General features: G+C 36.0%; 2 protein-coding genes across 6 annotated transcripts; one reads left to right on the top strand and one right to left on the bottom strand.

Annotated features, from left to right (window-relative positions):
• Positions 1 to 626: 626 nt before the first annotated feature.
• Positions 627 to 5,506, bottom strand: PolE2 (DNA polymerase epsilon subunit 2). The gene is made up of 10 exons (XM_022085536.2): positions 5,414 to 5,506; positions 5,008 to 5,155; positions 4,730 to 4,917; positions 3,657 to 3,891; positions 3,116 to 3,237; positions 2,570 to 2,711; positions 2,032 to 2,267; positions 1,297 to 1,480; positions 1,010 to 1,186; positions 627 to 891 (listed from the first exon to the last, which is right to left on the bottom strand). The coding sequence occupies exons 1-10, from the start codon at positions 5,482 to 5,484 to the stop codon at positions 805 to 807; spliced, it is 1,590 nt and encodes a 529-aa protein (XP_021941228.1). The 5' UTR covers positions 5,485 to 5,506; the 3' UTR covers positions 627 to 804.
• Positions 5,507 to 5,579: 73 nt separating this feature from the next.
• LOC110840483 (cyclin-dependent kinase 20) lies at positions 5,580 to 10,591 on the top strand. Of its 5 annotated transcripts, none has more exons than XM_022085552.2 (6): positions 5,580 to 5,664; positions 6,334 to 6,534; positions 7,185 to 7,373; positions 7,748 to 7,984; positions 8,588 to 8,815; positions 10,039 to 10,591. In XM_022085552.2, the coding sequence occupies exons 2-6, from the start codon at positions 6,349 to 6,351 to the stop codon at positions 10,201 to 10,203; spliced, it is 1,005 nt and encodes a 334-aa protein (XP_021941244.1). In that variant the 5' UTR covers positions 5,580 to 5,664; positions 6,334 to 6,348; the 3' UTR covers positions 10,204 to 10,591. The 5 variants fall into 5 exon arrangements, with proteins under 5 accessions (XP_021941244.1, XP_087208381.1, XP_021941246.1 ...); XM_087352255.1 differs by having other exon boundaries at positions 7,215 to 7,373; XM_022085554.2 differs by lacking the exon at positions 5,580 to 5,664 and adding an exon at positions 5,730 to 5,789.
• Positions 10,592 to 11,028: the final 437 nt, after the last annotated feature.

Genomic DNA, 11,028 nt, shown 5'->3' on the forward strand with positions numbered 1-11,028 from the left:
AAACAACGAAAGGGAAATGTTTTACTTTGTGAACCATTGTGACATTTACCTTAGAACTGGTATGCTAATATAAATTCCTAGGAACATATACAGCTGCACCATTTCTAAATAAGGAAGTTGAATTTTGCAGTACAGGTTTTCAGTCAGAAGTCTTCTGGGTTGTAGTACCATGTAGTCTGGTAGAAGTTGCTGTCTCTGTTATATTTTCCCTGATAATAGAGGCAGCAAGAACCTATGAAACATTGGTAAACTTCTACCAGACTATGTGGTGCTACAACCCAGAAGACAACCATCTTCATACTCATTCTGAGGTCTTATTGCAAAACTGTATGCATGACCTGGAAATATCTTGATTTAATAGTGTTCATTTGACCATTGTTATTCATATTTTCTCCATGACCTGAGCTTCAACATGGGCAGTGTTGCTTTCAAAACATATGCATTGTATCCTTCATAGACATTTCTGTGTCACATGATTCTCATCCTTCCTGGAATTTATGCACCCACCCATGTACATTCTTTCCATCCATCACACTCTCATGATACTACCTCTAGCATTTTATGGTAGATATTGATGGTTCTGTCACTGATCAGGTATGCCTTCCTTTTTCCAGAAACAAAACAGATTATATTGAACTGTTTCATTTTATTTACATAAAAAAGAAAATGGATTATTCTGAAGATTGTTTAATGCTTGATGCATTGCCCTTAGGGAATTATGGTATGAAAATAAATTCCTTAAGACTTCATAACGGTTGCATTGGAATAGACATCTTAACAGATACAGAAAATGAGATTTTTATGTTAGTCATTTGGAATCTGACTGTCTTCTATTCGCCGTGCAGCAGGTATATAAATTTTAAAAGAAAAGTCGTTCTTTGGGAAGGAGCCCTGTAAAAGAAAAGTACATCAGCACATAGATTCTGACTTTTATTTTATTTAACGTGTTTGAAAGTCAAACATTATGTACTAGAATTCATATCCAAAGCAGCAGCTACAGGATACTTACTGGGTTCATGACATGGCAGTCCATATAAGTGGTGGTGAATGCACTGCTTTGGTCTGCTATGACAACAAGGTCAGGAAGAGGATAAAGATGCAGTGCTCTGTCAAATGACCAATATACTGGACACACAGAAATTGGCAGTGGTGCCAGATGAGCTTGGCATAAGACTGTCTTCGCAAACTGGAAGTAAGACCTTTGTATGTAAAATCAGCAAGCAAATGGACTTCTTGTATAAGTGTTCCTTTGTACAGTTAAGTCATATATACCATGCCAGGACTTTTGATACTTACATGCTCTGGAATTTCTCCTGAAGTGGGGAAGTGGATTGTGTTGCGACACATCTTTGTAACAAGATCTTCCCTTATGACTACAATCTCTTGTGTGCAATACTGAATGCGGCAAGGATTTGAAGTAAAAATGGATGATGGAACTTTTCGCTGGAACTCTTCTGTGATTATTTTAGGTAAGGGCATCCTGTGAAGAATTGTGTATATTAAATGGCATGTAAATTACATATTCAATGACAGTTCAAGTTCAGTATGTTATATCTATATATATATATATATATGTAGTTTGGTAGAAGCCATGAGCGGCTTACACAATGCCCTGAAGATGGAGAAAACTAGCACATATGAAATATTGGTAAATTTCTACAAGATTACATGCCACAACATCCCAGAAGACAGTCATCTTGAAAGGGAAAAAAAATATGCCAGGGGTGTCCAACAGAAAGATGTTTGATTTACTCCTTGTACTGGAATTACTGGGATGAAAATAAACTGCACTGAAGTATCAGGATTGTGGATTTGAAATTTAGGTTCATTGCCAAAGAAAAAGTTTGTCTCCTGCTTATCCATATAAAAGAAGTGTATCTCGTAAGTGCCCAGAGCAGGGTCCGGTGGAGGGCTTTGGTTAATTTGGTGATGAACCTTTGGGTTCCGTAAGCCATCTAGTTAGTACCTCATAAGTATGTGCCCCATTACAGTTGTTTATTATATTATTTATAATGATGTTAGTGTATTCACCTGGGTAATATGTTGGGGGATGCAGGGTCAGAAGGTCCTGGCATGAATATGAACTTGCTTTTCTTAGCCAATTCTGAGAACTGAGCAATGAGGTCACCCAGGGCTTTAAATCTTGTTTTCAGGGTGGCTGCATGTGAGCTGCCTTGTTGTGATGATAAAAAGTTGCCCATAAACACAAAAGCAACTGGTGGACAATCAGCATAACCTGCAAAGAGTACTCGAAGCTTTTCCATTACCTGTAAGGAAATGTCACTTTCAGCATTTTCATCAAACAAGCTTACATCTATACAAATAACTTAATTCATTCACTGTGAAATTAACAGCAGAATAACCAATAAAATGTATGGTTTCCTTCAGAATCTTAAGACGACCTACCCATTGTTTCATTATGTGTGTATGTGAAAAATTTGGCAAGTTAAAGATAAAGACTACTAGATCATGTACATGTGTTGCTCTTACACAAATCCATCATAATGGTTGTCCACTGTCACTTATTCCAACTAGTCATTTTTGGTTGAAAATAAGATTGGTTACACACCTTAACACTGTCCAGCCACACATCTGCTAGAAACACCAGCACACTGTCATCATTCTCAAGTTCATATCGTGACAGTTCTGCAGAAGTTTTCAGACTAACTTTTGAAGGACCTCCAAAAGTGTTCACATTTCCAAAATATGCTCTGGAAATAAAATCAAGACACCATGGGATCAGCAAGTGATGAGACACATTAACAATGAAATAAAGTTATATAAGCATGCTGAAATGAATATAGTGCAGTGTCAATTAATATAACTCAGCTTTGTCAAGAAATGTGTCAAATAGCAAAATCAAATCAGTTTATTTTCCTTGATTAATAAATGCATGTATCCAGTGGTAGAGCATTCAGTACTGGATAGACATGCTAACATTTACCATCAATTCAAGATAAGATTTCAGACAATGACCAAATAGAAACAAGTTTATGCTATTAATATTTTTCATGCAAATACCTCTATGAACATACCCTAAGCAATTATGTTATGTGAAATGGTAAGATTCATGACATTATTAAAAGTTATGGCTGTAAATAAATATGATACATACCGACTAGTATCTGAGGGTTCTGGTGGAGGGAACCCCATACCAGAAACATAAAACAGTTTATCTTCATAACATCCTTCAGCCAGTACAAAACAATTTTCTGTGTGAAGGCCTGTGTGATATATGTGGAGGTTTAGTTAAGGATATTTAGCCTCTTTTCTTTCTGCTGAATTGAAAATGATTCAAGTGGGAATATGGTCATGAATAGAATTATGAATCTGGGAGAAGGTGGTTATTGCCAACCTGTGGGTATTATTGTGATATTTGTTTGAGCATCTTTGGAAGACCACCAGAGAAAGTCATGAATTTAAGATATTTATTTTCACATGACATCTTATAGTCACGATAAAATGGGTATGTAACACAAATGAAGAAATTTTGATATGGAATAGACAAGTTAGAATACCAAGGTGTAAACTGAGGATAGCAAGAAAAAGTATTAGCGGTTATATGAACTGTGGGACGCTGGCTGAGGATACTGTCCAGTTGTGATGGGTTTCAAGATACCACTGAGCTATCACACTCATTGTATAATAAAGGATATTGCTTCTGACAGGTCTAATTGCACAATCCCTGTAGGGTCCTCTAGATAATAGCATCCCTCACGCAGCTGTGTAAGGAGGCCTAGAACGATTGCTTCCGTCACTTTTCCTGAAGAACTCAGAAGGAATTCTATAGGTTGCAGCTTGAATTTGTGGTCAGCATCATCCGAATCTGTACCCATTATGGCTGGAGTAAACAGTTCATGTCGTTGGGTACGCTGATAGATAATAGCATACCTGATTTAAAATAAACAAACATATTCACAAACATTTCTGGTCATGTCAAGAATTATAAGTGAGGACATGATTTCACTGAAACAGGCAGATGTGACATGACAGCAGACTGACAGAAAAGCCAGAGACAAGCCCTCCAAACATTTTGTTCCTTTAGATTAAAAGCTGTTCCAACTCTCTGGACTTAAGCACTTCTGTCAGTGATTAGCGAACTTCATTTTATAAGTCATCCTGCTTTCTCAGCTGTTCTACTGTTGTATTTTTCCAATCAATATGGGTTCTTTTCACTTGCTGTTTACATAATCAACAGCATATTTATTCCTGTTGTCAGTTCTGATATTTTCAAATATAATACTTGAGAAAGTCTCCTATTTTTGTTGTTTCACCTTACCGTTCTTAACTAACAGTGGAGTAAGTTTCATTTAATATTGTTGCTGTCTCATATAACATTATAGCCTACTAAGCATTAGTGGAGCTGAGGATTAAGTGACTTTTCTGTTTATGGTCTTTTGATGCATGTTGCTGTTTGCATCCAATGTACATCAAATACTACCTACATTTCAAGTATAACTTCTGGACTGAACAAATGTTGGCCTAATTTACTTATCTGTTGTATAAGAATGGCAAACATTAAAATATAACATTACTGGCACTGTTTATTTCAATAGCTTAAATGAGAAATTTCTTATTCTGAAATAACACATACAAATGGAATTCCTAAAACATGAGCGCTCAGAATATAACATGTTTTGTCAGACATTTATCTTTCTCTTCTCTGGTAACAATTTAGTGCAGTTTTAATCATTCTAATGCAGTCACATAAAAAATTTCACTTATTTACCTGTCCCTGAAGAGGTTGGCTTTTGCTGATGGCAAGTCAAAGAGATGTGGTGTTGCAGCATGGTTACTGCCAATATCTACCTTCAAAAATTTTTTTCTCTCAGAATGATATTTAAAATAAGGCACTTCAAATGCACTAATAACATTAAAAATTGTTTCAGTTTCATCCAAGCCACTTCTAATGCAATCCTGCAAACATATAACAAAAATATAATACAAAAAGTATCACCAAGCTAAATACTATACCATACCTACTAGCAATAGAGAAAGTGACATTACCTGAATTGCTGATTCAATGTGGTGTTTCTCCACTACTGCATTTATAAGAGATTGTTTCTGGATGTGTTCTGTCAGCTTCTCAAGCCATTCATCATATTCTGATTCCTCAAGTGGCAACAGCTGATTAACCAGCAGGTTGCAAGCATCACTAAAATAAGAGTGATATAAGAAAACTGTTATTAAAAAAGTCTACCATGAAACAATAAGACACAGTGACTTGTTATCCTCCCTTCAACATCATATTTTCAAGTGCTCTCTTATCACACGCCTAAATTGTGTATGCATATTAAGAGGAAACCTCTTTAACCTATACATACCATATTTACACATTTTTCTGAAATTATTAATAGCGTAAGGACATACAACAAAGAAATTTACGGAGTGTTTTATGAAAATTAATCACAACCTTCGTAAAGAGAACCCATGGAGTTTAAAAGTTGTGGATATCCTCCTCTTCAAATACTCAGCCACTTCCATTTCCCGCGGTTTTGTACATAGATTCTTTTTTTCTTTTTTCTTTACCCCGGTTTCATGGTAGCAAACAGACAGAAAGAAAATTACCTTTATTCCCACATGCTTTCAGTGTAAGGATAGAAGTAGATATTGCTAACATAATTTATGTCAGTTTCGTTTATAAACAGGAATTCGACATAAAGTGTAAGCCTGTAGCCTATTTTACTTAATTTTCAATAGCCTTCACCATCCGGAACCTGATGTTCCATGTCGTTGTGATCAGGAACATAACATAAAACTTCAAAACCTACGTCAGGATCATTATTTTGGTAGTAGTAGTAGTAGTCATGCCGAACTATGACCATGTAATCTTGTATCCTTGGGTCTGTAATACTTATGTCTATTCCAATTGAATGTTGTGTGAAGGTTTTAGGTATTCCACATCATTTTGCTTCCAAGAATTAAGTATCGTGATTGCGTAGTTTACTTTATTGTACACAAGGTGATTATGGCCCTTCAAGCCCTCCTGCCATGAAATTTAATATTACGTACGAAGAATGGACAATAACAGATTTCCACATCAAATTTTGAAACATAAACCAATAGGAAAAAGAAACAAAGGACGCCCTTTAAAAAGATTCCTGGATGACAGGCCGGAATGGGTCACAAGGCTCAAAATTCTTGACAGCTAGATGATGATGAAAAATGCATGAAACTATACATCCACTACCTCATATATGTCTGTATGATGATGTGCTTAGTTAAACACCAAGGACAACTGTACTTTGACTTTACCTTTTTAATAGCCCAAACACAATCAAGATAAGTTATGCAAGTGGTCAGTTTTCTGATATGTTAGACTTTGTGTTGCAGATATGGTAGTCCCCTATGGATCAGTACAAGGTTGTTGGTAAAATTGGAGAAGGTGCTCATGGATTGGTTCTCAGAGGACAACACCTTGGCACTGGGCGGGAAGTTGCGCTGAAGAAAGTGCTCTTAAAAAAGCTGGAAGATGGAATACCTACTGCAGTGATCAGAGAGATAAAGGCATTACAAGAAGTCGATTGTCAATATGTAAGGATTAAAACTAACCTTGTAATTGATCTGTTTCTACCATTATATTGCTCTGTTTCATGAACACTGAACAGCAAGCAGAATTTACCACTACTTTTCTGTGATGATTCGCATGTTTTCCCTTTATAATTGACCGTTAATTACTGAGTTGGGTAGAACATTGTTAACATGTGCAACTCATATTTAGATGATAACCTAGTTCATATTCTAGCATGGACAAGCTGTTTTGACTGAGGGTTATGTTATCTTTGTCAGACCCACCAGGTATGATCCTTAAAGTAGGCCAAGATCACCTCCTCTCATTCTTATTTCATCATTTATAATCATGCTGCTGTATCTCATTCACCATAGCATAACCTCAACAGTTGATACAGCCTCACAGAGTAACTGAATAACCATTCTTAATTCTTAGTGAACAGTCAGCTTTGCTGTATTTGTTTTTCCTGTAGCAAAGGTTCCACTAGGCCAGGACATTTCAGTTGATAAAGTATAAACTGCATGACTGAGGTTTTATTTCCAACGGGATGTATACACATTATATTACTATGGTTCCTAATTTATGATCCACTGTATATCTGAGATGTATTTATTGACATGCTTTTATTGTAAATACCAGATTTCTCGGCACTGAATACACTGCTATTTTCCAGGTGGTACAGTTGTTGGATGTTTTCCCCCAGGGGCTTGGTTTTGTCCTTGTGTTTGAATTCATGCCATCAGGACTATGGGAGATGCTACGAGATGCTGAGAATCCACTCTCAATTCCTCAAGTGAAGACTTACATGATTATGCTGCTGAAAGGTGTGGCATATCTTCACGATCACTCCATTATGCACAGGGTGAGATATTCTTTTAACAAGAACTGAGATACAAAAAGAACTAGAAGGTTCTGTAGAGTGTAACATTACAGCTGTAAGCTTTAGAAGTCAGAAATAAAAAGTTGTTGTGCTTAGCAGTAGCTGTTTACTTTCAGGACACAACTTTAAGTTACCAAGATAACTGATGTTTTTAATTACTTCTGCTGTTTTAGGAAGTATTTAATTTTCATTGAACATTTTTTTAACATAATAATCTGGTATTTTTTGTTGTTGATGTGTCTGTTATCTGTATGGACTTTCAGGGCTTCCTTTCTCATATATTTCAGTTTGGTATATTTAGCAGGTTTTGTTTTTATAAAGCATGGAAAATAACAGTGACTGTTTTATTGATACAGGATTTGAAACCAGCAAATTTACTGATAAGCAAGGAAGGAGTACTGAAGATAGCAGATTTGGGTCTTGGCCGAATGTTTTGGACAGAACACAGCCGTCCATACTCTCATCAGGTAGCTACCAGATGGTATCGTGCACCAGAATTGTTATATGGAGCCCGATATTATACAGAAGCTGTTGACCTCTGGGCTGTTGGCTGCATCCTAGGGGAACTGTTGACTAATTCTCCACTGTTCCCAGTAAGCTTCATTTTATTAATGTTTGTAGGTTACCCATTATTTAATTACATTTTGTTAAACATGGGTCAGTGTCTTAGAAGTATGACAGAGTTGCAAAATATTTTACTACACATTTGTTCTGAAAACTACATGAAATAGTGACATGTGAAACATTATTCTGTCATTTTTAGTATGTGTGAGATTATTTGAAAATTAAGTTGCAAGGATTACATTTAGTTCTGAGAAGTAGGGAGGAAATACATAAAGAGGCACAAGTTTAATTTATACAGCATACTAAGTACTAATAGTGCAGTTAAAAGAAACACATTATTGTAGGTTAGGCATGTAACTTGAATAGAAGAAACAAAAAATATACAGAAGATTTTAGGAGGGAGATCTCATGAAAGAACAGTGTAGAGATGGATGAAAAATATGAGAATGAATCCTTTGAAGTAGTGTGTGATCAGGTAGCTCAGGACAGGGACTGATAGACGTTTGTATCTGATATTGAGATTCGTTTTCCAGAGATCTTAATATATTATTTAGTTTCACCAATGTTTCCCTTTCTAATTTGTAAATATTCTCATACTGTTCAGTGTTCAGCATTCTGTTTATTGTTTGCAGGGAGAAACTGACATAGAACAACTAGCAATTGTCTTAAGAACACTGGGAACACCTACTGCAGAAACATGGCCTGGAATGACAGAGTTGCCAGATTATAACAAAATTACATTTCCAGAAACACAGGGAGTTGGTTGGGATCGTATTTTTCCAGACTGTACACCCGAAGCCATAGATCTTACAAAGAAGTTTTTGATTTATAATGCTGACAGAAGGTTAAAAGCTAAACAGGTATGATAGATGTCTAACAACTTCGATTTGACTCTGGTTCTTTATAGTTAATATGTAACGCATTTATGCTCAGGTACTCTGCTGCTGGCTTACCTTTTATCCCATATATTTTTAGAACCATTAATCATTGGACTTAGAATTTGAAGTTTTCGTGATGGTAAGTCCAAGGATGGCTGGACTTCTTGTCAATAAGATGTTACAACTCAGAAGACCAACATCAATATCCTCGCCATTATGATGATCTGATATCTCACTGTTAATCATTATTGCTAAAAAATCACCATTATCACCAGTTACTTGATATCTGAAGTACTGATGATTTAAGTCACTGTTTCCATTTCATTATGTAGACCTGACTGTATTCAGGAACTGTTGTGGGCAGCTAAGTAGCCATTAACTGGGTGATGGAATGATTTGAATCATTCCAAGGTGAGAGCTTTGGTGACTGCCATAACTTGTAAATTGATGATGATTGACAAAGTGGAAGGCATTCACATCTCCCATAATTTTCTTTTCTGTTGCTCTAATTTTACAAAGCACTGAATTACTCTTCATCTTTGTATATATGTATGTTTGTTACCTTCAAGTATTGGAAAAATATATAGAGTAAACTGCTGTTATCTTTACAACTCTTCAAATTGAAAAGACGTGTTTTATATTTTAATATTTGTGTGCATTCTGAATAATAAATACGACCATAGAAGTTTATACAACATTTTTAAATAACAAATTCATTACAGAAATGTGTATAAATAAATACAAAGCAAAATAAATACATTAGGTAATGTCATCCCATGTGGCAAGCAGTGAATTAAACTACCCTTTCATTCATACTACTTTTCCCATTTCCATTCTATAGCTTTCTCTTATGAACCCTTCCTTTCTCTGTCTTTTGGGGCCATAGAGTGTGCTGGTAACCTCATAGTACCCAATGATCATGGTCACTAGTTAAAATCACTGTTACCCATATATAATGTTCTTCGGTGCTCATTATTGGAAACATCAGTATTTAGGATTTGAGGTTTTAATGGCAGTGAGTCAGAAGACAGCCATCTTCCAACATCAATGTTTAACCAAATGCATATGTGATATGATCATTTTTGCACAGAATTTCCAACTGAGTCAATCCAGAAGAGTGGTTGATGTAGTGTACCAGCTAAGCTTTATTACAAATTGTGTGTGCTGATTGCTTGGTGTATTTTACTTCTGTCTTTTGTTTCCAGGCATTGGTTCACCCTTATTTCTTCACATCACCACTGCCATGTCAGCTCTCAGGCATGCCAAAACCTTTGGATGGTCATAGACAGCAATTCAGAGCAAAAGAATATGACACAGAGAAGCCTGTGGAAGAATTGTTTAGTGATTTAAATAAATTGCTGACATCTTGAAATTCCTGTTGGAAGGTACATGGGTAGTTCACATATGGCCTGGAATTTTGATCATAGCTTTCAGTAATTGTCTCACCTGTTTCATATTAGGCAGTCATCTTGAGGTACTCTCCCTGTACTTGTACACACTTACCACACCCCTTCAGCGTGGAATCAGCTGCTGTAATTATATCCAATATGCACCACATGAGAGGTGTTTGTAATTTTTTAAATTTAACAGAGAACCAGACCTCGTGACATGACACAAATACCATAAAAGTTAAAATATGGGTCATCTGAGCTGTTAATCATAAAGTTTACATGTGGAAAGCATTGTAACTTCTAGTCACTTTTTGTATGATATTTATGTAAGACATGCAAGTGTTTGTAAATATGAAATTATTTTATATTCTTGACTCTTTCTTCACTTATCCTTACTGCTATTCTTATATTCCTTTGCATTCATATTTATTTGCCATTCAGTTTATGTTCTACAGCTCCTGTTTGTGGCCTTAAGTGGTCCCCAGACAGGCCATATGTATTGTCAAAAAAGAACTATTGCTGCCAGTGCGGGGAATCAAACAAGTTGTTCAATCCATGGTAAGCCATCTCAGGTATTTTTTGCTTTTATAGCACCATTATACTGCAGGGATGGCTACAGGAAATTGGTAGAATGATTGGTGCGGGGAAATTGAAATACCTCTTTGTGCCCACATGGACTGAATTTGCAGTCACAAGCTGACCTACAGCAATCATCATGTCAACTGCACAATATTGGAGTGAAAGATGACAAAACATTGTTTACATATGGAATATTGTTTGCTGTTTGTTTAAGGAAGCTGTTGT

The sequence above is a fragment of the Zootermopsis nevadensis genome, unplaced genomic scaffold (genome assembly GCF_977971745.1).
Source record: "Zootermopsis nevadensis isolate Lab colony 2312 unplaced genomic scaffold, Znev_1.0 Znev_ptg000021l, whole genome shotgun sequence".
Classification (NCBI taxonomy): Eukaryota; Metazoa; Arthropoda; class Insecta; order Blattodea; family Termopsidae; genus Zootermopsis; species Zootermopsis nevadensis.

Excerpts from the sequence above, each read along its gene's own strand:
- LOC110840483 (XM_022085552.2), top strand. The coding sequence starts at position 6,349 with ATGGATCAGTACAAGGTTGTTGGTAAAATTGGAGAAGGTGCTCATGGA. Across the intron at positions 7,374-7,747 it reads ATCACTCCATTATGCACAGG|GATTTGAAACCAGCAAATTT; the intron begins GTGAGATATTCT and ends TTATTGATACAG. Across the intron at positions 7,985-8,587 it reads CTAATTCTCCACTGTTCCCA|GGAGAAACTGACATAGAACA; the intron begins GTAAGCTTCATT and ends TATTGTTTGCAG.
- PolE2 (XM_022085536.2), bottom strand. The coding sequence starts at position 5,484 with ATGGAAGTGGCTGAGTATTTGAAGAGGAGGATATCCACAACTTTTAAA. Across the intron at positions 3,238-3,656 it reads AATTAGACCTGTCAGAAGCA|ATATATCACACAGGCCTTCA; the intron begins ATATCCTTTATT and ends CTAAACCTCCAC. Across the intron at positions 2,712-3,115 it reads GAACCCTCAGATACTAGTCG|AGCATATTTTGGAAATGTGA; the intron begins GTATGTATCATA and ends TTTTATTTCCAG.